General features: G+C 42.5%; 2 protein-coding genes and 1 long non-coding RNA gene across 3 annotated transcripts; 1 reads left to right on the top strand and 2 right to left on the bottom strand.

Annotated features, from left to right (window-relative positions):
* Positions 1 to 1,773: 1,773 nt before the first annotated feature.
* Positions 1,774 to 4,036, bottom strand: LOC103720115 (L-type lectin-domain containing receptor kinase SIT2-like). Its single transcript, XM_008809681.4, has one exon. The coding sequence runs from the start codon at positions 3,911 to 3,913 to the stop codon at positions 1,979 to 1,981; it is 1,935 nt and encodes a 644-aa protein (XP_008807903.2). The 5' UTR covers positions 3,914 to 4,036; the 3' UTR covers positions 1,774 to 1,978.
* A 1,174-nt stretch (positions 4,037 to 5,210) lies between these two features.
* Positions 5,211 to 7,409, top strand: LOC120109968. Its single transcript, XR_005510786.1, has 2 exons — positions 5,211 to 5,613; positions 5,852 to 7,409. It is a non-coding gene; the product is annotated as an uncharacterized LOC120109968 (long non-coding RNA).
* A 9,746-nt stretch (positions 7,410 to 17,155) lies between these two features.
* On the bottom strand, positions 17,156 to 18,777 carry LOC120110025 (L-type lectin-domain containing receptor kinase SIT2-like; the record flags this gene model as incomplete). The annotated part of the gene is made up of 1 exon (XM_039123992.1): positions 17,156 to 18,777. A coding segment is annotated over one exon (1,542 nt), but the record flags the coding sequence as incomplete, so codon positions are not given.
* Positions 18,778 to 27,332: the final 8,555 nt, after the last annotated feature.

The following is a 27,332-nucleotide window of genomic DNA, read 5'->3' as shown; positions in this document are numbered from 1 at the left end:
GGGGAGGATTGGAACAGTGGAAATCTGATGCTCATCTGTGAGACACTAGCCGATGGCAACAGTTCTTGATGGGACAATTAGGGACTGCAAAAATCAATTGAATGGGGGCGGCAATACTTCGTTCCTGTGAGGTTTGGGCAACAGTAAGGGTGAGGGAAGAGGCAGTGACAGGAGAGGAAAAATCCAGTGAAGAGAGAAGAGAAAAGAGAGAGAGAACTCGGTTGTGTGCTTCACGGGGAGGAACATTAATATGCATGGGTGTAGTCCTCTGCTTCCCTGGTGTCATTGGTGACATTAATATGCCACTGGAGGCGACCTCCATTTAGACCCATTTAGACCCATGTTTGCTCCACTGAATCCACTGAGAATGAAAATATTATCAGAGAAGCTGACTAGCTTCATGAGAAGAGCCAAAACCAAATTCTTGGGTAACAGGATGAAACAACCTGCAAACATTCAGTTATTTATGTATAGGTTTGAGTTTAGCATTGAGTATCATGACCTGGATTTTATAGCCTTTTGTTTGCTGAGAATGATAGATGCTGGTTTAATTGGGAATCAGAGAGCTCATTCTTACTTGATGGAATACAGCAGTACCATGGAAACATTTTTCTTTAGTAACATCAACTGTTATTTTTCAACAAAGTATGTGTAACAACCCAGGACCTCACCCAAAATGGCTAGCCGGAAGGTATTATTTGGGTTCCTTGATCCTGTATAAGTATCCAAGATCTACCCAGCGAATAACCGATGTGGAACTAAACACACGCCCGCACAGGTCCTCACATACTCCCCCCGTTCAAGCCCTGACGTCCTCGTCAGGCTAAGGGTTCAAATCCATTCAAATCTAATCACAAACACCACGATCGGTCCGTGGTCAACCTCAATGGATCTGTGCTGCAGTGTCTCCTAGTCCACATAAGTTATGGGCCGGGTCCGCTCTGATACCATTTGTAACAACCCAGGACCTCACCCAAAATGGCTAGCCGGAAGGTATTATTTGGGTTCCTTGATCCTGTATAAGTATCCAAGATCTACCCAGCGAATAACCGATGTGGAACTAAACACACGCCCGCACAGGTCCTCACATACTCCCCCCGTTCAAGCCCTGACGTCCTCGTCAGGCTAAGGGTTCAAATCCATTCAAATCTAATCACAAACACCACGATCGGTCCGTGGTCAACCTCAATGGATCTGTGCTGCAGTGTCTCCTAGACGCGTTTTGGGTGGAAAACAAAACCGGGGAGGGGTGAAGGACGCTTGCGTGAAGCCCCAGAACCGGACAATATCTGGCAGGGGAGCCCCGTGTTCCCCCCTCATGTGGCCCCCACGTGGGCACTAGGTGCCTCACGTGCTTCGCGCAGAGGCGGAGGCGTGACATTTGGTATCAGAGCCGAGGAAGGCTCTTGTCCGATGGTGGGAAGGGTGTGAGGCCCAATAGTCCCACATCGGAAAGACTCGTTCCAGAGCCTGGGCATATGAGGCGGGTGACTCCAAATCCTGCAGACGCGTTTTGGGTGGAAAACAAAACCGGGGAAGGGTGAAGGACGCTTGCGTGAAGCCCCAGAACCGGACAATATCTGGCAGGGGAGCCCCGTGTTCCCCCCTCATGTGGCCCCCACGTGGGCACTAGGTGCCTCACGTGCCTCGCAGAGGCGGGGCGTGACAGTATGGACTGGAGCAAGAACATAATGTCACAGTATTTAACCTAAGGCAAAGAAGCTGAATGACTTGCTCAGAATTGCTTGGTGCTCATCGCAGTTCGTGTTCATCTTTAAATGAGAATAAAGGATGAATATGACCACTTAATTGGATGTTATTTTAGGTCTCTCAGTGAAGTGAGAAGAGAGGAAATGACAAAATATAGCACATACATTCAAATTCCACTAGTTACCTAAATTCAAGAAAATCAAAAACCTTCAAAGAGGATTAACTCTCTGTCGGTGGATGGAACAGTTTACAAGTGAAACTTATGATATTATGATTCTTCTAATTCTTCAGCATGCTCTGGTGATGAAATAGTGATGCCCCTCCCACCCCTGGGCACTTGCGGCAGCGAAAGATTACCATCCAAGAACTGCATCACTTGGCGCATGGTTGGTCTTGCTCCAGGCACAGGATGTGAACAAAGCAATCCAATCTTTAAGATCATTTCCACTTCCCCCAGATGGTAATCACCTCCCAGTCTTGCATCTGTAACCTCTAAAATTACTCCATTCCTCCAACTCCTCCACACCCAGTCCACCAAATGAAGGTCCAGTGATTCTTGTTGCATTAATGGCCTCCTTCCACAGACAACCTCAAGTATGAAAACCCCGAAGGCGAAGACATCAGTGCTCGTAGTTGCCCTGCCTGTTTTTGTGAGCTCTGGAGCTATATAACCGAAAGTTCCCACCACATTAGTGATTTGGGGATCGCTACCATGGTCATACAATCTTGATAGTCCAAAGTCTCCCAACTTTCCATTCATTTCACTGTCCAGCAAGACATTGCTTGCTTTTATATCTCTGTGTAGAACAATCTGCTCCCAATCTTCATGCAGGTAGAGCAAACCTGAGGTCACACCTCTGATAATTTTTAGTCTCTGACTCCAGCTAAGCGTCGTTGGCATGTTTGCATCATAGAGGAACTTGTCTAGACTTCCGTTGGGCATGAACTCATAGACCAAAAGGACTTCCCCTTTCCTACGGCTATAACCAAGAAGTTGGACCACATTGCGGTGACGGAGCTGACTGTTACTCGCAATCTCCCCAACAAACTCCCTCATTCCTTGCTTAGAATCATGAGAAATCCTCTTCACTGCAATTTCAGTTTTAGAGGTGGGCAGCTTGCCTTTGTAAACTCTTCCAAAACCGCCAACTCCCAGAAGATTTTTCTCGGGAAAGCCTTCGGTAGCCTTGAATAGTTCTTTATATGAGAATCTATGAGTTCTATTTTCTAGCTCCCACTCTTCAAGAACTTCAGCATACCTTGCCTTTTTTCTTATTATGTAAGCAATACCGCAGGCGGTTATAGCTATGAGCACCACTACTCCTAAGGAGAGCCAAATTATCAGAGACGTTAGCTTTCTTCTATGCTTTTTCAAAGGAAGTGAAGGAAGGCTGGACAGGTCGAGGGCAGCCGCTTGCCCATTCATCTTAAAGCTCCAACCCAGAACATAAGCGAATGTTAGAATGGCGCCCGAAGAAGAAGAGAAGCCAATATACATGGTATCTAATATTACCGAGGAGAGATTAATGGAAGAAGACAACAACGGACGGCTTGGTTTGGGCACACTGATGGGGGATATTGTGACATTTAGCTTCTTCTCTGGATTGCTATAATCTACCCATACCTGCATTAGTTCCTCGCTTGTGAGGCTGAGGTTCTTAAACTTGCCAATTTTCTCAACGAAATATGATGCCGGCGCGGCGTCTGTCGACCTCAATCCATTGACATCAATTCCGACATGGTTGCTATCAATATCTCCAAACTCCAGATTGGAGATGGTGTCTAGCTCAATAGCAAGGACATGATTTGATGAATTGCCTTCATTGGTAGAGTTGAAGAGACCAAAGTATTGCTTGGGCATAGCTCCAGGGAGCCCCCTGGTTGGAGAGAGCACAAGTGCAAACCAACCACCACCCACATCTGGATATTCGGCGAGTATTGCAAAAACAAAGCAAGTAGAGAAAGAGTAAACATTACCATCTGTGGTGTTCTTCAAATGCAGTGGCACTTTGTGGAATGCATGTCCTTGCTGGTCGTTTGTAGTGTTGGTTAATCTCAGAAGGCCATTTGGTGTGATCTCTGCTATGCCATCAAGGTACAACTCACTCCTTTGGAATCCATTGTATGTGAATTCATCATATTTGGTTGCTGCGATTCCTTTAAGCAGACATATGACCAAAAGTAAGGATAGTTTTCGCTCCATTTGGAGAAGAATGGGGATTTTCTTTTTGAGCAATTGAGTGGTTATTTGCCACACATTATGTGTGTAGCTATTGACCTACATGTCATTGAAATGTAGTAAGGCCTTGTGTAGTCCATCCACCCATATCCAATTCAATGTTGAGAGATAGTCCAGATTGCTGCATCAGTGGACAAGACTTGCTTGCTCATGGGCTACGCAAGTCCTTGTGGATGAAAATGCTAAAACTATTCATCCAATTCAACGTTGAGAGATAGTCCAGATTGATCCAGATTGCTGCCTCAATGGACAAGACTTGCTTGCCTATGGGCTACGCAAGTCCTTGTAGATGAAAATGCTAGAACTATTCATCTAATTCAATGTTGAGAGATAGTTCAGATTGATCCAGATTGCTGCATCAATGGACAAGACTTGCTTGCCTATGGGCTACGCAAGTCCTTGTGGATGAAAATGCTATAACTATTCATCCAATTCAACATTGAGAGAGTCCAGATTGCTGCATCAGTGGACAAGACTTGCTTGCCAATAGGCTGCGCAAGTCCTTGTGGATGAAAATGCTAGAACTATTCCAGAGCCTTTCGATGTTGTTGCTTCTGAGAGCTAGGACGCCTTCAAGTGCAGGGTAGTGGTTAGCCAATAATTTAAAATTTAAGAAATGTAAGAGAAGATACTAAAATTAAAAACATGACATGATATTCATTTTCCTTGAAGAAAGGCCATTTTAAATCCATGTCTGATGTTGTACCGCTTGCTAACTTCTCCACCCTATAAGAACTTTACTTTTACTTTTCTTTTTTGAACTAGGATGGACAGAAGCCTGGGTCAATGTCGGAGTGATGTTGGGATCAAACCTAGGTCTCTTGTATCAATGTGACAAAAGCCTTCACAAGTTCTGCTAGTTAGCACCTCCAGCCTATAAGAAGTTTTCAACTTATATCAGGTCTTTAATCGGAATATCTTTCAAAGATTCCTGTTCATTTTTGTGTCCATGGAATTCTCTGTATCATAAGGATTGTTACCTAAGATATCATATGTCCGGTAATAATTGAAAATGCAAGTTTTGACATATCAATATCTTTTAACCCACCGTAGTAATCACTTGAAAATACTTTGACAGAATGGGCAATTGTACATTCATTTACTCCATATATTAGGGAAATGAGGGCGCTAAGACCTTCATTCAATCCTTATATTTTGTTTACATGGATGTTGCCATAAGTTATATTTAGCATACCACTTTGTTTAAGGCAATTGAGCTTATTGGAGATCTTGTGGTAAGAGTTGGACCGTCCAAGACCCTCAGTGATGGAGTCTGTTACCTGTTTTATAGGTAAGTGTGTATAATTAATAATTAGAAGTAGACTCCTAGAAAATGATTTGAAGAATATGACCATTCAATGTAAAGTCTATCTGATTGAGGCAAACTGAGGACATCTACCACCTTGCTTCCTTTTTCTCTCATCTAGCAGGCCACCCTCAGAAATTTTTTCTTTTGTTGCTGATCTTTGGACTCTGTAATATAACTTTGATTTTTTTTTTCAGAAGACCCTCATCTTTTCATGAAGACTTGGAGTGGAAAAGTTTTATGGAAACTGTACAACTAATTCAGATAGAAGTGTTCCATTCGTAACCAGAGGGAAGGAAGGTGCGACAACTCCTTTCCATCTCTTCTCCAACGGATGGATTAGTTCTGCAACGACTAGGTTAGTTTCTGACTCACGAAATTGTTGCAGTGCAGTGCCGAGATACTCCGTTTATTTGGATTTCATGGCCACAACGATCAACATAAACTCTTTAATTATTGGAAAATTCTGGTTAACACGAAACAGACCCAAAATTCTAAACAAGTTATTAATCTTTTGAGTCTATCCTAGCAGTTTCTTTGTTTCTTCTCTTCTGATATCCCTCTAATTGTATTTCTTTCCGTGAGAAATAAATTAGGCGGACTTCGAGCCCTCCTCTTCCCTCAACAACACCGGAAACAAAAAGCAACAAAAAGAGAGAAGGAGAAGCTCATATCTTTCACCAGAAATAAAGGGTTGAGACAGTGAGACTAATCCTGTTAAACTAGGAGTTCGAGATGCTCGTTTTCCAATTTGCTCATTTCTGTCCCAAGTGTCTACTTCATGCTCTTTTAAATAAAGATTAAGGGAATGCATTGGAGCAAGTTAGTGGAATGTAAATAAGTATCTATATTTGAATCATCTCATATATCTAGCTACAGTTGCAGAGAACCTCAAGTTGACCTCTGCAAGGCATGCTTCTTTACACCACACTAGAGAAAATTCTTTTCTAACATAAACGTTCCATTTTTTGTTTATCTACTGGATTTCTTTTTTTCAGCAAACAGCATCACATTTAGTTGCTGCTATTTTAATCTTGAATTGCGGCAAACAACTACACTGCAATAAAAAGCATTTGTACCATTCATAGCATGAAGCTAGATAAACTTTAAGCATTACTTTTACAAACATTTACCACTATCAACGGCCTGTCAAGAGAGTAGATTCCATTGTTGATGCTGAGCAGGCAGACATGGTTAACAGTGAACTATCTGACATGCCAATATCATCAAAGCTTTCCTTCCCCATAGCTGAAATCTCGGCACTTTGTTGGAATGAATATGAACTTTCTTAAGAGTTCCACTCCTATGAAAACAGAGACTTGAGAAATGGATAATTAATTTCACTGCTAAAACGATTACAAATGTGAGTATTTATAGAAATATGTAGACATGAATAGGTGCATCCCTTCATGTAGAGTTGCAATGCTTCAATCATAGGTGCATCCCTTCATGTAGAGTTGCAATGCTTCATGAACTGGTACACTACTTTCTGAACAATCACGATGCTTTAATTTTCAATCTCATTAACTTTTAACACTCCCCCCATAATGAGATTGCCGGATATAATTCCGACCTTCTCTCTTATCTGAAAAAATCTGTCCCGAGGTAGTGCTTTTGTAAAGATATCTGCAAGTTGTTCTGCTGACTTGCAGTACTTTAGCTTCACTTCGCCTTTCTGTACAGCGTCACAAATAAAATGATATTTGAGTTTGATATGCTTGGTGCGCTCATGATGAACTGGATTCTCAGTAATGGCTATTGCTGATCGATTATCACAATGAGGAATAGTAGCTTCAATTTGTGGTAACCCAATGTTAGAAAGCATTCTCCTCATCCATATAGCTTGTGATGCAGCTTTTGCTGCTGCTATATATTCAGCTTCTGCAGAGGATTGAGCAACAACACTTTGCTTCTTTGAAAGCCATGAACAGGCTCCCGAACTTAGCATGAACAAGTATCCTGATGTGCTTTTTGAATCATCAATGCTTCCCCCCCCCCAATCACTATCTGTAAAACCAGAGAGAGAAGACTGCTCCTTGTTGTTGTAGAAAATTCCAAACTCGAGGGTCCCTTTTAAGTAACGTAGAACTTGTTTAGCTGCTCCAAAATGTATATTCCTTGGATTCTGCATATATCGAGAAAGTAAGCTAGTAACGAACATCAAGTCTGGCCTTGTTGCAGTCAAGTAGAGAAGGCTCCCAATAAGTCTTCTATACTGTGTGGCATCTACAAGTAGAGATCCATCTGATTTATTCAGTTTCTTTCCAACTGGTAAAGGAATGTCCACTAGTTTACAATCATGCATGTGAAACTTATTGAGAAGTTTTCTTGCATAACTGGTTTGTGACAGAAAAATTCCTACGGCTGTCTGATCTATCTCCATGCCAAGAAAATATTTGAGATGTCCAAGATCAGTCATCTCATATTTTGTGTTCATCTCTTCCTTGAATCTTCCAATTTTCTGTTCATTGTTGCCTGTAATAATAAGGTCATCAACATAAACAGCAACCAATATGATAGAATTACCTTCCTCTTTCAAATATAAAGTTGGTTCATTCTCACTTCTTCTGAACTTGTGTTTGAGGAAGTAACTGTCCAACTCAGAATACCAGGCTCGTGGAGCCTGTTTTAGACCGTACAATACCTTACTTAATTTACAGACTTTCTTCTCTTCTCCAGGAACTTCAAATCCGGGGGGTTGTTGTATGTAGACCTCTTCTTTGATCTCTCCATTCAAAAAGGTTGATTTCACATCCATTTGGTGAACTTGCCAATTTCTTTGAACTGCTGAAGCGAATACAAGTCTCACTATTTCCAAAAGAACAACTGGAGAAAAAGTGCCAGTGTAATCAACTCCAGCCTTTTGTGTAAAACCCCGAGCAACCAATCTGGCTTTATGTCTCTAAATAGTGCCATCTGGATTTAATTTAAGCTTATAAATCCATTTGACACGGATCACTGCTCGATCTTTTGGTTTATCAACCAAAAATCCAAGTTTGATTTTTGTTGATCATATTGATCTCTTCTTCCATGGCCTGCTGCCAAACTTGCTCCTTCACGGCTTCTTTAAATGTGGTAGGTTCAATCAACATCATTTGACATTGCTCATAAATTTCATGTAGTGATCTGAACTTTCTAGGAGGAGATTTTGAGCTTGAGTCCCTTGTAGATGAGCTAGGAGAACCCGCTGATAAGTCTGCTCTAACAGGGGTTCCTGCAGGAGTTCCAGTAGGTGACCTTGTATAAATATCATCGCTCTCCTGCTCTTCAAAAATTTGTGGCATACACTCTGTTGATGGCCTTGCTGTGTCATTACTCTAGAAGTGATCTTCGTCAAAGATCACATCTCGACTTACCACAATCTTTTTGTTTTTAGGATCAATCAAACGATAGGCCTTAGACTCAACTGAATAACCAACAAATATCATCTTCTTACTTTTTGGTTCTAACTTGGTTCTCTTCTCTTTTGGAACCTACACAAAAGCAACACATCCGAATACCTTTAAGTGCTCCACACTTGGTTTCTGATTGCTCCAAGCCTCCAAAGGTGTTTTGTCATATACAACCTTCGTTGGACATCGATTTAGAATGTAAACTGCAGTGTTGATAGCCTCCCCCCAGTAAGGCTTTGGTAATTTAGCTTGATTAAGCATGGAGGAAGCCATTTCAACAATGGTTATGTTTCTTCTCTCTGCTATACCGTTCTGCTGCGGTGAATAAGCAGTTGTCAGTTGCCTCCTTATGCCTTCTAGCTTTTTGATAGAATTCATTAAATTCTGTTGATGTAAACTCGCCTCCTCGATCTGATCTTAAAGTCTAAATTTTGTATCCACTTTCTGCTTCAACTGCTGCTTTAAAGATCATAAACTTTTGGAAAGCTTTTGACTTCTCCTTAAGTAAATAAACCCAGCATTTTCGAAAAAAATCATCAATGAAGGTTAAGAAATAGAAATGACCTCCAAGGGAAGGGACTGACATCTTGCCACAAATGTCAGTATGCACCAATTGAAGAGGGGCTTTTGCACGCCATTTTGCTTTGTCAGGAAAAGATGCTCTTGAATGCTTGCCCATAACACAGCTCTCACAAACTTCCTTCAGGTCATCAATATAAGGAAGTCCTTGCACAAAATTTTTCTCCTTCAAAAGCTTTAAAGATTTGTAATTTAGATGGCCAAATCTTCTATGCCATAGCTCGGATTCATTTTCAGTTGCTACTAATCCAGAGTTGTTTGTTGTAACTTGGAAAGGAAAGCATCTCTTTTCTGTCATTTGAACAGAAATTAGCAATCTTTGATGCTTGTCATATATCAAGCACTTATCTTGGGCAAAAGAAAGAGAATATCCATTTTGCATGAGTTGGCCCACACTAAGCAAGTCTGCTGCCAAATTAGGAATATATAAGACTTCTCTGATATGCCTGCTTCCTTGCTTGGTTTGAATTTTGATTGTGCCTTTTCCATTTGCTGTTAAGAAAGTCCCATCTCCGATTTGTATTTTTGGCTTGATGGATTCGTCTAGCTCCACAAACAGACTTCTTTTACCACTCATATGATTGCTACAGGCATTGTCTAATTACCATTGTCCTGTAGTTTCTACTTTGGCTTTCATGGCGGCAACAAAGAGAAAGTTTTCTTCTTCTGCTTCTGTCATCTTGGCCTGTTGTCCTTCTCCTCTTTTTTTCCTGCAGTCACGTTCTATGTGACCAAATTTTTGGCAAAACCGACACTGGGGTTTACCCTTGTACCAACAATCCTCAGTTTTATGATTGCTTCTTCTACAAATTTTACAAGTCAACTGCTTGCCTTCTGATGCCGGACCACTTCTATCTTGTTTTGCAGAGTTCTTTTTCCATGAAGATTCTGGCTTCTTCCCTTTGTTTTGTATTCTTGACGAGAACACACTTTCTGCTGATCTGCTTTCTCTTCGAAGTTTTCTTTGCTCATGCATATGCAAAGAGTACATGAGTTGTTGGACTGTGAGAGTTGATAGGTCTTTAGTCTCTTCGATCAAGATTACTGAATTATCATAATTTGGAGGAAGACTTACTAGGATCTTCTCCACAATACGTTGTTCAGTAATATTATCTCCTGCGGCCTTAATTTGATTTATGAGCTCAAATGCCCGAGAAAAGAATTCGGACATAGATTCTGTTTCTTTCATCTGTAGCATTTCAAACTCTCTGCGCAAATTTTGTAATCTAAGTGCAGATTGTCTCTCATCTTCTTGGTATTCAAGGCAAAGACGATCCCAGGCTTCCTTTGCTGTAGATGCATACATAATTCGAGGAAAAATTTTGGGAGAAATTCCAGCTTGAATACGAGCCAATGCCCGAGCATCTACCATTCTACTCTTATCTATTTGCTTCTTCGCTTCTTCTGTGAGTTGCACTCCTTGTTCTGGTTCTTGGAATTTAACCTCCACAGCATTCCACATACCCTCTGCCAACAAAAGAGTTCTCATCTTAATACGCCAGAACTCATAGTTTTCTCCATTAAAAATTGGATAGAGAGCATTTAATGAGTTTGACGTCGACAGCTTCTCCATTGTAGATGAAAACCCGTGCTCTGATACCACTTTGTTGGAATGAATATGAACTTTCTTAAGAGTTCCACTCCTATGAAAACATAGACTTGAGAAATGGATAATTAATTTCACTGCTAAAACGATTACAAATGTGAGTATTTGTAGAAATATGTAGACATGAATAGGTGCATCCCTTCATGTAGAGTTGCAATGCTTCAATCATAGATGCATCCCTTCATGTAGAGTTGCAATGCTTCATGAACTGGTACACTACTTTCTGAACAATCACGATGCTTTAATTTTCAATCTCATTAACTTTTAACAATTACAACCATCTTCAGACATCTCAGGAAGGGGAGCCTCGCGTTCCAGTATTCGGATCACCAGCCGCATAGGAGGCCTAGAACTGAAGTTAGGGTGTGAGCAAAGGAGGCCAAGCTTTAGCACCATCTCCATCTCTTCAGTTCAGCAATATATTCATTCCCCAAGTTAAGATCCCTTGCCTCCAAAATAGTCCCTGCCTTCCAGCACTCCAGAACTTTATCTACCAACACAATGTCTTATTCTGATGCTCTTATCTCTATTGGCCTTCTTCCACAGGCCACCTCAAGCAAAAATCCACCAAAGGCAAACTGTGAGATACTGGGCTGAAGTCGGCAGCCCCAGCCGACTTCAGCCCAACGCCCCTTTTGGAAGGGTAGAGCAGGGGATCGCAAATGCGATCCCCCTCCGCCTTCTCCGGGCGCGACGGGAGCGGAGGCGCCGCGGACAATCCGCGGCAGCCCCGCGGCCGTTTTGTGGCCGCTCCGCATCCGCACGAGCGACCGCTGATCATGGCTGGCGCGAGAATCATGGCGGTCCACCGTTCGAATTGGGGGCCTATTAAAAACCCCCCATTCTTCTTCCTCTGTGATTGCTCCACCACCGACCTCTCCTCCCTCTTCTCCCTTCTTCTCCGGTGACCGCATGCACCACTCCAATCAAGTTCAGCCACCCCGGGAGCCTAGCTCCTTTGATTCTCTTAGTCCCCTGTTTTTCGATCTAGTTTGGCCGTTGGAAACCTCACCGCCGTCGCCGCGGCAAGCTGCCGGATCGAGCCACCTGCGGCCGGGATCCGCCGCCTCCGTCGACCGCCGGTAAGCCCTCTTCCCTTTTTGCTCTTCGATCTAGCTGGAACATGCTTGATTTCCTTTCCTTTGCTTTGGCCCCAAACCGAGATCACTCGGTTTTCCCTCGACGCCCGTCGCTGCAGAAGCCGCCAGCCGCCACTACAGCCGGCCGGCCGTCGGCCGGGCAACAGCCCTCGGCCGCCTTGGCTGACGCCCCCCCCCCAGCCAGCCCCTTCTTCTTCCTCTCCCGTTCTCCCATCTCTCCTGTTCATGGGGAGCTCGGTGAAGAAGAAGGCCACTGTGGGCCGTGAGTAGAATGATGGGCCGATGGGCCCTGTTCCATTGCAGGCCCAACTTGGGCCCAGTCCAGTCCGGTTGGGCCCAGTTGGGTAGTACCCTTGTAGGCCCAACTTAGGCCCAATTTAGTTCCGAACCCGGAATCCGAAATCTGGAACACGAAACCCGAAATCCGAACCCGAAACCTAATAGTATTATTTTTGATTTTTGTTTAGCTCTGAAATTAACAAAGAAATTAATTTAATTTAAACAGGTGAACCTGATCCGCCTATCTGAAGTAGGGATTAAGCGAGAAGAGGTAAGTAACTTAATACCTCAAGTGTGATTTCCAAATTATTTGATAAACTGATTAAGTTTTGACATATATTTTGTATCCAGTAAAATGGGTCAGGCATGTTAAATTTTATTTGAAAATCAGGTTATATGCTCTGAAATCCGTGAAATTTGAATGGACAGTTTATGAAATTTATTTTTTATATATATGCATTCTCAGCATGGCTATGTTCTGTTCTGGCCCCGCCAATGGGGATTATACGTTGGACCTGTCGACTTGTAATCTGTGAGGAACCGGTTTCGACACCGCGCCACCGGTGATTAGAATAGTGGTTTCTGGACACCGGCTGCCATCGATGGGTAAATATAGTGGATTTGGCACTTTTGTGCAACCCCGGCTGCCATCGGTGGATAAATATAGTGGATTTGGCACCTTGTGCAACCCATGCCACTGGGTTACGTGGCCGTAGCTTATTATGTTGAGATTCTGGTATCAGAGTTTTTTTTTGAAAAAATGATAATAAGTTTTGAAAACAGTAAAACGATATTATTTATGATTTATCCCAATCATTATTCTGTATTTTGATCTGATATGCTCTGATCCCACTTTGGGGTATTTTGTTGCTTACTGGGCTAGTATAGCTCATTATTTTATTTTCTCTGTTTTTCAGATCCAGAGGCTTGATCGTATGGGATTGGGGAGTGTGTTAGATTTTCCGATGATTTTTTCAGTTATTGGCATTTAAGTTAGATTAGTTTGGACATTTGAATTATGTTAGCATATGCTATTTTGAAATTTTGTAAGACTGCTTTTGAATGACTTTAATTATTTATGTTAATTTTAAGCATCTGTGATTAACCCTTAAATAAGTTTTGAACATCTGTATTTGCTCCGATATGTTCCGATGCCTTGCACGCCTGTGCGGCCCGCCGTGTGAGCATGCGGCATTTGCCGCGCTCCGGGCTCGGGGCGTGACACAAGCACATCTGTGCTTGTAGTTGCCTTGCTAGTCTTGGCGAGCTCCGGTGCAAGGTAACCCAAAGTTCCAACTATATGTGTCGTCTGGGGATCGTTTCCATGATCATACAGTCTTGCCAGGCCAAAATCACCTAGACTTCCATTCATCTGATCATCTAGCAGGATGTTGCTAGCCTTGATATCTCTGTGAACAACCACCTTCTCCCATCCTTCGTGCAAATAATAAAGCGCGGAAGCTACGCCTTTGATTATTTGGAATCTTTGTCCCCAACTAAGCATCGACATAGGTTGGTTAAATAGGTGCTTGTCCAAACTAGAATTGGGCATGAATTCATAGACCAACAAGAGCTCCCTTTTTCTCCTGCAATAACCAAGGAGCTGTACCAAGTTCCGGTGACGCAAGCGGCCGATGCTAACAATCTCTGCGATGAACTCTCTCATACCTTGTCTTGATTCATGCGAGACCTGCTTAACTGCAACTTGGATGTCAGTGTTTGGCAGCGTACCTCTGTAGACCTTACCAAAACCTCCAGCTCCCAATAGATGTTGGTCTCTGAAGCCTTTGGTGGCCAAGAATATGTCCTTGTAGCAGAACCTCTGGGGTCCATATTCTACCTCCCAATCTTCAAACACCTCTCCGAATTTAATCCTACTATTCACAAGAAGGGTTATGCCAATTACGATTATTAACAACAAGAGTATTGCCAAGATTATCGGCAACCCAATCTTCCAAGACTCTAAGCGCGATTTAGACCCTGTGCGGGGGTCTAAATCAACGGCAAGGACATGATTTCTCCATATTTTGGTTGGTGTCTAGCTCAACGGCAAGGACATGATTTGATGAATTGCCATTATTGGTAGTGTTGAAGAGACCAAGGTATTGTTTGGGCAAAGCCCCAGGGAGCCACCTGGTTGGAGGGAGCACAAATGCAAGTCCTTGCCCACTCATGTCTGGATATTCGGTGAGTACTGCAAAAACAAAGCAAGTGGAGAAAGAGTAAACATTACCATCTGAGGTGTTCTTGAAATGCAGTGGCACTTTGTGGAATGCATGTCCTTGCTGGTGGGTTGTAGTGTTGATTAATCTCAGAAGGCCATTGGGTGTGATCTCTGCTATGCCATCAAGGTACAACTCACTCCTTTGGAATCCATTGTATGTGAATTCATCATGTTTGGTTGCTGCGATTCCTGTAAGCAGACATATGACCAAAAGTAAGGACAGTTTTCGCTCCATTTGGAGAAGAATGGGGATTTTCTTTTTGAGCAATTCAGTGGTTATTTGCCACACATTATGATGTGTAGAAGCCCTTTTTTAGTTCATCCACCCACATCCAATTCAATGTTGAGAGATAGTCCAGATTGCTGCATCGGTGGACAAGACTTGCTTGTTCATGGGCTACGCAAGTCTTTGTGGATGAAAATGCTAAAACTATTCATCCAATTCAATGTTGAGGGATAGTCCAGATTGATCCAGATTGCTGCATCAATGGACAAGACTTGCTTGCCTATGGGCTACGCAAGTCCTTGTGGATGAAAATGCTAGAACTATTCATCCAATTCAACGTTGAGAGATAGTCCAGATTGATCCAGATTGCTGCATCAATGGACAAGACTTGCTTGCCTATGGGCTACGCAAGACCTTGTGGATGAAAATGCTAGAACTATTCATCCAATTCAGTGTTGAGAGATAGTCCAGATTGATCCAGATTGCTGCATCAATGGACAAGACTTGCTTGTCTATGGGCTGCGCAAGTCCTTATGGATGAAAATGCTAGAACTATTCATCCAATTCAACGTTGAGAGAGTTCAGATTGCTGCATCGTTGGACAAGACTTGCTTGCCGATGGGCTACGCAAGTTTTTGTGGATGAAAATGCTGGAACTATTCCGGGGCCTTTCGATGTTGTTGCTTCTGAGAGCTAGGACGCCTTCAAGTGGAGGGTAGTGGTTAGCCAATGATTTAAAATTTAAGAAATGTAAGAGAAGATACTAAAATTAAAAACATGATATGATATTCATTTTCCTCGAAGAAAGGCTATTTTAAATCCATGTCTGATGTTGTACCACTTGCTAACTTCTCCACCCTATAAGAAGTTTACTTTTACTTTTCCTTTTTGAACTAGGATGGACAGAAGCCCGGGTCAATATCGGAGTGATGTTGGGATCAAACCTAGGTCTCTTGTATCATGTGACCGAAGCCTTTACAAGTTCTGCCAGTTAGCACCTCCAGCCTATGAGAAGTTTTCAACTTATATCAGGTCTTCAATCGGAATATCTTTCAAAGATTCCTGTTCATTTTTGTGTCCATAGAATTCTCTGTATCATAAGGATTGTTACCTAAGATATCATATGTCCGGTAATAATTGAAAATGCAAGTTTTGATATATCAGTCTCTTTTAACCCACCGCACTAATCACTTTAAAACACTTTGACATAATGGGCAATTGTACATTCATTTACTCCATATATCAGGAAAATGAGGGCGCTAAGACCTTCATTCAATCCTTATATTTTGCTTACATGGATAGTGCCATAAGTTATATTTAGCATACCACTGTGTTTAAGGCAATTGAGCTTATTGGAGATCTTGTAGTAAGAATTGGACTATCCAAGACCCTAAGTGATAGAGTCTGTTACATATTCTATAGGTAAGTGTGTATAATAAATAATCAGAAGTAGACTCCTAGAAAATGATTTGAAGAATATGACCATTCAATGTAAAATCTATCTGATTGAGGCAGAATAAGGACACCTACCACTTTGCTTCCTTTTTCTCTCATCTAGCAGGCTACCCCCAGAAATTTTTTCTTCTGTTGCTGATCTTTGGACTCTGTAATAAAACTTTGATTTTTATTTGCCAGAAGACCCTCATCTTTTCATGAAGACTTGGAGTGGAAAAGTTTTATAGAAACTGTAAAACTAATTCACATAGAAGCATTCCATTCATAACCAGAGGAAATTTTTGACAACTCCTTTCCATCTCTTCTCCAATGGATAGATTAGTTCTGCAACGACTAGGTTAGTTTCTGACTCATGGAATTGTTGCAGTGGAGTGCCGAGATACTCCGTTTATTTAGATTTCATGGCCACAATGGTCAACACAAACTCCTTAATTATTGGAAATTTTTGGTTAACACGAAACAGGCCCAGAATTCTAAACAAGTTATTAATCTTTTGAGTCTATCCTAGTAGTTTCTTTGTTTTTTCCCTTCTGATATCCCTCTAATTGTATTTCTTTCCGTGAGAAATAAATTAGGCGGACTTCTAGCCCTCCTCTTCCCTCAACAATACCGGAAACAAAAAGCAACAAAAAGAGAGAAGGAGAAGCTCATATCTTTCACCAGAAATAAAGGGATCTGAGACAGTGAGACTAATCCTGTTAAACTAGGAGTTCGAGATGCTCGTTTTCCAATTTGCTCATTTCTGTCCCAAGTGTCCACTTCATGCTCTTTTAAATAAAGATTAAGGGGATGCATTGGAGCAAGTTAGTGGAATCTAAATAAGTATCTATATTTGAATCATCTCATATATCTAGCTACAGTTGCCGAGAACCTCAAGTTGACCTATGCAAGGCATGCTACTTTACACCACACTGGAGAAAATTCTTTTCTAGCATAAACGTTCCATTTTTTGTTTATCTACTGGATTTCTTTTTTTCAGCAAACTGCATCACATTTAGGTGCTGCTATTTTAATCTTGAATTGCGGCAAACAACTACACTGCAATAAAAAGCATTTGTACCATTCATAGCATGAAGCTAGATATACTTTAAGCATTACTTTTACAAACATTTACCACTATCAACGGCCTGTCAAGAGAGTAGATCCCATTGCTGATGCTGAGCAGGCAGACATGGTTAACAGTGAACTATCTGACATGCCAATATCATCAAAGCCTTCCTTCCCCAAACCTGAAATCTCGGCATTCCAACCATCTTCAGACATCTCAGGAAGGGGAGCCTCGCGTTCCAGTATTCGGATCACCAGCCGCATAGGAGGCCTAGAACTGAAGTTAGGGTGTGAGCAAAGGAGGCCAAGCTTTAGCACCATCTCCATCTCTTCAGCAATATATTCATTCTCCAATTTAAGATCCCTTGCCTCCAAAATAGTCCCTGCCTTCCAGCACTCCAGAACTTTATCTACCAACACAATGTCTTGTTCTGATGCTCTTATCTCTATTGGCCTTCTTCCACAAGCCACCTCAAGCAAAAATCCACCAAAGGCAAACACATCTGTGCTTGTAGTTGCCTTGCCAGTCTTGGCGAGCTCCGGCGCAAGGTAACCCAAAGTTCCAACTACATGTGTAGTCTGGGGATCGTTTCCGTGATCATAGAGTCTTGCCAGGCCAAAATCACCTAGTCTTCCATTCATCTGATCATCTAGCAGGATGTTGCTGGCCTTGATATCTCTGTGAACAACCACCTTCTCCCATCCTTCGTGCAAATAATAAAGCGCGGAAGCTACACCTTTGATTATTTGGAATCTTTGTCCCCAGCTAAGCATCGGCTTAGGTTGGTTAAATAGGTGCTTGTCCAAACTAGAATTGGACATGAATTCATAGACCAACAAGAGCTCCCTTTTTCTCCTGCAATAACCAAGGAGCTGTACCAAGTTCCGGTGACGCAAGCGGCCGATGCTAACAATCTCTGCGATGAACTCTCTCATACCTTGTCTTGATTCGTGCGAGACCTGCTTAACTGCAACTTGGATGCCAGTGTTTGGCAGCACACCACTGTAGACCTTACCAAAACCTCCAGCTCCCAAGAGATGTTGGTCTCTGAAGCCTTTGGTGGCCAAGAATAGGTCCTTGTAGCAGAACCTCTGGGGTCCATATTCTACCTCCCAATCTTCAAACACCTCTCTGAATTTAATCCTACTATTCACAAGAAGGATTATGCCAATTACGATTATTAACAACAAGAGTATTGCCAAGATTATCGGCAACCCAATCTTCCAAGACTCTAAGCTCGATTTAGACCCTGTGCGGGGGAGGGATGGAAGACGTGAGAGATCGAGTGCTTGAGCCCTTCCATTCAACTTAAAGCTCCAGCCCAGAATGTAATGAGATGTTATAAATGGTCCTACCGAAGAAGAAAATTCGACATACATATAGTCTGAGATCAAGGAAGAGAGAGTTACATTTGAAGACAAGCATGGAACGCCTGGTTTGGCTACATCAATAGGTGCCAACGATACATTAAGCAGTCCTTCCAAGTGATTGTATTCTATCCAGGCCTGTATTGGTTTGCCACTCACAAGGCTCAGGTTCTTGAACCCACCTCCGTCATCATTTGTGTAATAAGCTGCATGCGAGGAGCTAATTATCACGTCCCCGCCTCTGCGAGGCACGTGAGGCATCTAGTGCCCACGTGGGGGCCACATGAGGGGGAAACACGGGGCTCCCCTGCCAGATATTGTCCGGTTCTGGAGCTTTACGCAAGCGTCCTTCACCCCTCCCCGGTTTTGTTTTCCACCCAAAACGCGTCTGCAGGATTTGGAGTCACCCGCCTCATATGCCCAGGCTCTGGAACGAGTCTTTCCGATGTGGGACTATTGGGCCTCACACCCTTCCCACCATCGGACAAGAGCCGTCCTCGGCTCTGATACCAAATGTCACGCCCCCGCCTCTGCGAAGCACGTGAGGCACCTAGTGCCCACGTGTGGCCATATGAGGGGGGAACACGGGGCTCCCCTGCCAGATATTGTCCGGTTCTGGGGCTTCACGCAAGCGTCCTTCACCCCTCTCCGATTTTGTTTTCCTCCCAAAACGCGTCTGCAGGATTTGGAGTCACCCGCCTCATATGCTGTTGCCCAGATAGACAACCCAAGAGGGGGGGGTGAATTGGGTTTTTAAAATAATTTGGCTAATTAAAACTTTGTGGATGATTAATTAAAAACTATAGCAAGTTATTTAATTAAAGCCTAGTGCTGTGAGTAATGTGCGGGGAAGAAGATGAGAGACAATGCACTACAAACACAAAGTTTTATAGTGGTTCGGAGCTAACCCTTGCTCCTACGTCCACTCCCCAAGTCTCACTTGGGAATTTCACTATAACCCCCTTGGATTACAGCCGGTTGTTTTGCAAGCTCACAACCAAACTTGTTGTTTTACGAGCTCACAACGAACTCGGTCGGTTTTCCCAGGCTCACCGACTAGAACCAACCCCGATTGTTTTCCCGGGCTCACAATCAAACCCTTACACACGTTGGTTTTAACTTGGCTCACCAACCAACCTTAAACCCCTTGATTCAATCCCCCGATTGAATCAAGTAAATACAAGAGATAGAAGAAAACAGAAAATAGCTTCTCAAAAAGCAGATTTAAAACAATATAATCGTAAAGGAGTTAGAAGCCCTCAAACGCTTTTAAGCTGGTGAAGAGGTATGGCTTCTGGAACTCCGGTCTCCTCTTGAAAGAGTGGTCGACTTGAATGCAGGAGGAGGAAGCTTTGATTGTTGGAAAGAAGTTGTTGGAGCAGTAAATGCAGATCTTCCCTTTTTCGTTTAAGAGCACTTGGAGAGCTTGAAAACTTGAATGCTTGGAGTGGAATATCTGTTCCCTGCCTTGCTACAGTCCTCTGTGGCTATTTAAGCCAACCCCCACGGAAACTAGCCGTTACTCTGCTTTTTCTGGCTGTTCTGCACACTCTGCGCAGCCTGACAATATGACCGTTGGTGGGTTGGAGTCGACTCGCGCGATCAGGAGTCGACTCGGCTGTAGCAGGAGTCGACTCACGCATTTCCGGAGTCGACTCGGCAACTGTTCCAAATTTGAATTAAAGTTGCCGTCTTGACTGGGAGTCGACTCGTCTTGACCTGGAGTCGACTCGCCAACTTCTGGAGCTGACCTGGCAATTTTGGAGTCGGCTCATCCACTGAAGTCCGTGGATCCAATTTTGAATTTTGTCCACTCGAGTCGACTCGACTGTCCTGGGAGTCGACTCGAATCTCAGAGCCCGAACTCCCGATTCTCTGTCTTTTGGCTCATCTAGTCTTGGAGTCGACTCGAACTTCCTTGGAGTCGACTCGGCTCTCAGTTTCCGAAAGTTGGTCTTCTGCCTTTTGACGTGAAGCTTGTCTCGGAGTCGACTCGAGCTGTCTGTGAGTCGACTCGAATCTCAGAGGCAGTAACATGGTCTTCTGTCTGTTGATGGTCGCTCAGTCTCGGAGTCGACTCGCGTACTCCGGGAGTCGACTCGAATCTCAGAGTCCGAAAATCGTTCTCTGACTTTTTCCTTGTGTTCCTCTGAGAGTCGACTCTTACCTTCTTTGGAGTCGACTCGAGCTCGTGCCAGTGAACTTGATACGCTTGGAGTCGACTCGTGATACTCGGGAGTCGACTCGAGTCTCAGACTTTGGTTCAGCAGACTTCTTACCTTATCCAAAATACTATGAACCAAATCTAGAGACACTTGGACAGGATTTTCACTGAAATACTCAATTGAATTCATTAGTAATCACAAGATATACTCAAATGCTTTGAGCTCATCAAAATCAAATGGGGTTTTAATCAATCACTCCACAATCTCTCCCTTTTTGATGATGACAAAACTTTGAGTATATGTAAAATGAATTGCTCATAAAACAATGAAGTAAAATCCATAAATGAATTCAAATGTCTGATAATTTAATTTATCCAAGTTTGAAAGGAGTGAAACATTAAATTTCGGAGTTAAAGCTCCCCCTTTCATTTGGAATTATATAAGCCTTCATATTATGCAATCAATTGTTTGGCTTATATGTCATTAATGATTTAGCTTGATTAAAATTCAGATTCTCCCCCTCAACATATGCATTCAACTATGTTTTGATTCTCTGAATTTCCTTTTAATGCTTTGAAGTTTTTGAACTGAATTTTATCTTTTTAGAGGGAAAATCTGTCAATTTGTTCTTGAGTAGGATTCAGCTAATCTCCGAATATCCCTTGAATAGATTCTGGAGATTACTCCATTAGGAGCCCCAAAAGAGAGATAATGAGCCTCGAGGTACCGAATCCACTTAGAACAAATTTGAGTGTGTTTTTAAGAGTTTATCTTTTTATTTATTTCCATTGATTTCTTTTACATATTTTTTCATATTTCTCCCCTTTTACACATTTTATACATATTTCTCCCCCTTTTTGTCATCATACCAAAAAGGAGGTAATCACACACAATCAATCATAAAGCAAAGCACATAATTGAAGATAAAATGTCTACTCATTGTATTGATATGAATGTGAATACATGTGAGAATACAATAAGTAAAGCAAAGCAAGACAAAACACAACTCAAACACATCTATGTCCTCCTCGAGGATGAAGCTCCCCCTCTCGAGGATGCATCTCCTCCTCTGGAGGATGTGGCACCTCCTCTCGAGGATGGTGCTCCTCCTCTCAATCGGCTCTGCTCCATGAGGAGGGTGACTGCATCTGTCACATGTCCGAGCTGCGTGATAATAGACGTGGTGGCTCTGCTATGTGTAGTGGAGAGCTCTGTCACCGACGCCTGAAGCCCAGTCACCGATGTCTGAAGTGCGTCCAGCTTGTCGATGAGTACATTCGCCAAGCGCTCGGCCCCCTCGGTGGTGGTGTGCATGTCACGACCTATCTCCTCTCGCATCTGTCGAGTGGAGCTCGTAACCTCACTCATGCTGTGGAACTGGGCCTGGACCAAACTCCGGACATTGTAGATCTCTTTCCGTACATGAGCCGTCATGTCAGTCACGGCTGTCAAGGAAGGGACCAGCTGAGAAGATACGGGTGCAGGAATGGGGGCAGGCACCGCACCTCGGAGCTCCCGAAGCAGCTCATCCCTCAGATCTCGGACGATCTCCTGCCGCAGCTCCCGGAGCTGCTCTGTATCAATACGGACCTCCATAGATGGTAGAACTGAGGAGAAAGGTCCGGCAGAGGTGGTAGGAGCAGGAGGAGTGGATGGGAGGTCTGGATGGTCTGGAAGGTCTGGGTAGTCTGAATCTGGCTCAGGACTGGGTGATGGTCTGGTGGTCTGAGCAGTGAGAGTGGACTTCCTAACCCAGATCCCTTCTCTCTTCCGAAACCCCATCCTGTGCATAGTCCCCGTACATAAGCGATCAGTCCATCGCAAGGCACGAGAGGGTTCCCTCTCAGGAATGGGAATCTCGTACTGCCTAAAAAGAAGAGTGAATAACATCCCGTATGGGAGTGAGAGCCTAGGTCTATCTAGGGGCTCACACATATACCTATAAATGAGCTTTGGGAAGTTGATCGGGGTGTCCTGAAGGATATAAGACATGATAGCTAAGTCCCTCTCATTCACAAAATCAAATCTCCCTGTCTTAGGGAAGATGGACCTGGACAGAATGCTCAAAAGGATTCTCACTTCAATAGGAAGTAAGCTAGCAGATACCTCATCTAGGGGGGACTGAGGTGGATGCCCTAAGACGACCGTAAGGGCCGCAACTCTATCCTCAGGGTGTGCGGGAGCCACCCCTACTAATGGAAGGGGAAGGATATGGGCAATGAGGTCCTCTGTGACACGCAACGGGACACCTACTACCGTGCCCTCGATACCTCCATCTCCCCGATGGACGGTACTGTAAAACTCTTGAACTAGGCCAGGATAGGTGGGAAGGTCCAAGGTGAGGAAGTACTCTAGGCCCTGGGCTCTAAGCCTATCGCCTATGGTGAACCCCTCCCGGGAGAGATAGTCGAAATCGACAAACCTCCCAGAGGTGACGGCCTTTCCGGCCAACGGCCTAACGAGAACCACCCTAGGCGGGGAACGATCCGGAGGTGGTTGCCTCGCGGGATCGTGCCGCGCCTTGGAGCGCCGCTCGGGACCGGCCTCGGGACGGGACCTCTTCCTAACGACGGTCTTACGAGGCATCTTGACCTAAACGGGAAGAAAAATACCTAGAGGACGGTGAAGGACCGACAGAGGAAGCTCGGGACGGACCGGAAATGACCTAGGAACGGACGGAAACTCAATGTCCGGCGAAAAATCGACGGGAAAAGGGCTTGGAGACGATCGGGGATGACCTAGGAGTCGGCTCTAGGGCTTTGTGAACAGTGGCGGCTTGAGGAAAAGTGTTTGCGAAACGACAAACCTAGGGTTAAAAAGTCGGATCCCGACTGCGAGTCGACTCCCCTGAGTCGCGAGTCGACTCGACCTCGAGTCGACTCCAGAATATGCGCGAGTCGACTCCCGACAGTGTGCGAGTCGACTCCCCCTCAGCTGCCAACTTTGCGAGTCGACTCCCGCAAATGCGCGAGTCGACTCCCCCTTAGGAGCCGGCTCTGAAACTTACTCGAGTCGTCTCTAACCTTGGCACGCACCTAAAAACCATGCCATAATCGTGCCAAATGAGGGAAAATCACCTAATTAAGGACTGATTTGATGATCACTGCATAGAAACTCTATTTTAACCTCATTCTAATCATCAAAATCAATTAATCTAGTGAAAAACCCCACTAGGATGGATCAATCACTCCTAATCCCCTTCTAAGCACACTAAACCTCTCTTCACTTAGGGGTTTTGTAAAAATGTCTGCTAATTGATTATCAGTATACACAAATTGGAGTGACACATCACCATTCAATACATGATCTCTTATGAAGTGATGTCTTATCTCAATGTGTTTAGTTCTTGAGTGTTGAATTGGATTTTTAGTGAGATTTATGGCACTTGTGTTATCACAATTAATGGGGATTTTATCTTGTTTAATGCCATAATCTTCTAATTGTTGTTTAATCCATAAGATTTGAGCACAACAACTCCCGGCTGCAACATATTCAGCTTCTACAGTGGATAATGCAACCGAGTTTTGTTTCTTGCTAAACCATGAGATTAGGTTTTCTCCTAGAAATTGACAGGACCCGCTGGTACTTTTTCTATCAAGCTTACATCCAGCGAAGTCTGAATCTATGTACCCTATTAAGTTTAGGCTAGATTCTTTAGAGTACCACAGCCCTATGTTCTTAGTTCCAATTAAGTATTTAAAGATTCTCTTAACTGCAGCTAGGTGTGATTCTTTAGGATTAGCCTGATATCTAGCACACATGCACACACTAAACATAATATCAGGCCTACTTGCAGTAAGATACAGTAAAGAACCTATCATACCTCTATAAAGTTTTTGATTTACAGATTTACCTGATTCATCTTGGTCTAACTTACATGATGAGCTCATGGGGGTGCTGATTGACTTGTTTTCCTCCATATCAAACTTCTTGAGCATCTCCTTGATATATTTTGCTTGATTGATGAAGATGCCTCCTTCAGATTGTTTGATTTGAAGCCCGAGGAAGTAGTTCAGCTCTCCCATCATGCTCATCTCAAACTCACTCTGCATCAAATCCGCAAATTCCTCGCAGAGGCGATTGTTAGTAGCACCGAAAATGATATCATCAACATAAATCTGTACTAATAACATATCCTTATTTTTCTTTTTCAGAAATAATGTTGTATCTACATTTCTCCTAGAGAATTCATGTTCTAATAGGAATTTACTAAGTCTCTCATACCATGCTCTAGGTGCTTGTTTTAGTCCATAAAGTGCTTTGTTCAGTTTATACACATGATTAGGGTATTGATGATTTTCAAAACCAGGAGGTTGTTCTACATACACCTCCTCATTAATAAACCCATTTAGAAAGGCACTCTTTACATCCATTTGATATAGTTTGAAGTCCTTAGAGCATGCATATGCTAATAGAAGTCTAATTGCCTCAAGTCTAGCTACGGGAGCAAAGGTTTCATCAAAATCTATGCCTTCTTCTTGATTATAACCCTTTGCTACTAGTCTAGCCTTATTCCTTATAACAATTCCATTTTCATCTAGCTTATTTTTATATATCCATTTAGTACCTATAATTGGATATTCAGAAGGTCTCTCCACTAGATCCCAAACCTTGTTTCTAGTAAATTGATTTAGTTCTTCTTGCATTGCATTTATCCAATTTACATCATTTTCGGCTTCTTCTGTATGTTTGGGCTCAAAGTGTGAAACAAAAGCTAGATGATTATTCAAATTCCTAAGGGATGCTCTAGTCCTAACCGGTTGTGATGGATCATCTAGAATTAGTTCCTTAGGATGCCCGTGAGCATACCTCCAAGCTTTAGCTAGCCCATGATCCACTATAGGATCTTGGTTTGACGATTCTCCTTCAATCAACTTTTGATTATCATCTTGTAATCCCATCTCATCTATCTTTTCTTCAAGTATTTCAATATCATCATCAAAATTAACCTTCTTACTAGATGAGATGTCACTGGAGTCATCAAAAACAACATGTATAGATTCTTCTATAACTAGGGTTCTTTTATTAAAGATTTTATAGGCTTTACTAGTTGTAGAATAACCTAGGAATATTCCTTCATCAGATTTAGGATCAAATTTTCCTAGATTATCTTTCCCATTATTATGTACAAAACACCTACATCCAAAAACATGAAAATAGTTAACTTTTGGTTTTCTGTTTTTCCACAGTTCATAAGGTGTTTTCTTTATAATGGGTCTTAATAAAACTCTATTTAATATATGGCAAGAAGTATTAATGGCTTCTCCCCAAAAGTACTTAGGGAGGTTACTTTCACATAACATCGTTCTAGCCATTTTCTCTAGAGTTCTATTCTTCCTTTCCACAACTCCATTTTGTTGTGGTGTCCTAGGTGCAGAAAAATTATGGGTTATCCCCTTTTTACTACAAAATTCATCAAATAATTGATTTTCGAATTCGGTACCATGGTCACTTCTAATAGCTATGACTGAAGACTCTCTAGCATTTGTTACTTCCTTATGGAACTTTTTAAACATTGAAAATGCTTGGTCCTTATGTGCTAGAAACATGACCCATGTGTACCTAGAGTAATCATCTACTATGACTAGACCATATTTATTTCCACCTAGGCTTGTTGTTCTAGTTGGACCAAATAGGTCCATGTGTAATAATTCTAGAGGCCTAGAGGTAGAGACACATTTTATGGATTTAAAAGAGTTCCTAGATTGTTTGCCAAATTGACATGCTTCACATATTTTGTTCTTTTCAAATTTTAATTTTGGCAAACCTATCACGGAGTCTCTTTTAACTAATTTAGTTATTGTGTCCATGCTTGCATGACCTAACTTATGGTGCCATAACCAACTAGCATCATTATCTTTAGTTTCATTTACAACTAGACATTGGTTATGTTTTGCAAGATCTTCTAGGTCTACAACATATACATTTCCACGTCTAATCCCTTTAAAAACTAAGCTATTATCATTAGGATTTGTTATAATACATAGTGATGGTTTAAACATAACATCATATCCTTTATCACATAATTGACTGATGCTTAACAAGTTATGCTTAAGACCATCAACATATCTAACATTATCTATAAAAGTAGAAGGGGTGATTTGAACTTTACCAATACCAATGATGTGACCTTGGTTGTTGTCTCCAAACGTCACAGCACCTCCCTTCTTAGCTTCAAGGGTAAAAAATTGGTCTTTATCACCCGTCATGTGCCTTGAGCAGCCACTATCCAAATACCAGCAATTTTTGTTGACCTTGGCTGCAAGACACTCCTACACAAGTAAATCATGTCATCTTAGGTACCCAAGTTTTCTTGGGTCCTTCATGGTTAGTCAAGTTGGTTCCTTTTGGAACCCATACCCTTTTAATTTTTCTTTTAGTTTTACTTTTCCTAAAATTACATACATTTGCTTTATGGCCTACTGTACCACAACAAAAGCAGGTTATTTTCTTAGTTTTTGTTTCCCCAGCTTTAACAAAGAAGTTACTAAGAAGTTTTTGCTTATTCCTTGGTTTATATCCTAAACCGGCTTTATTAAACACTGCACGTTGACTATTTAGTATCATGTTTAATTTTTTAGAACTATAGGTAAATCTTTCAACTAAGGGTTTGTATTTGTTAAGTTCTTTAGTTAG

This window comes from Phoenix dactylifera, chromosome 2 (genome assembly GCF_009389715.1).
Source record: "Phoenix dactylifera cultivar Barhee BC4 chromosome 2, palm_55x_up_171113_PBpolish2nd_filt_p, whole genome shotgun sequence".
Lineage (NCBI taxonomy): Eukaryota > Viridiplantae > Streptophyta > Magnoliopsida > Arecales > Arecaceae > Phoenix > Phoenix dactylifera.
This window is presented reverse-complemented; position numbering and strand designations above follow the sequence as displayed.

Bases quoted from the DNA above. Each gene is read 5' to 3' on its own strand.
- LOC103720115 (XM_008809681.4), bottom strand. From the start codon at position 3,913: ATGGAGCGAAAACTATCCTTACTTTTGGTCATATGTCTGCTTAAAGGA.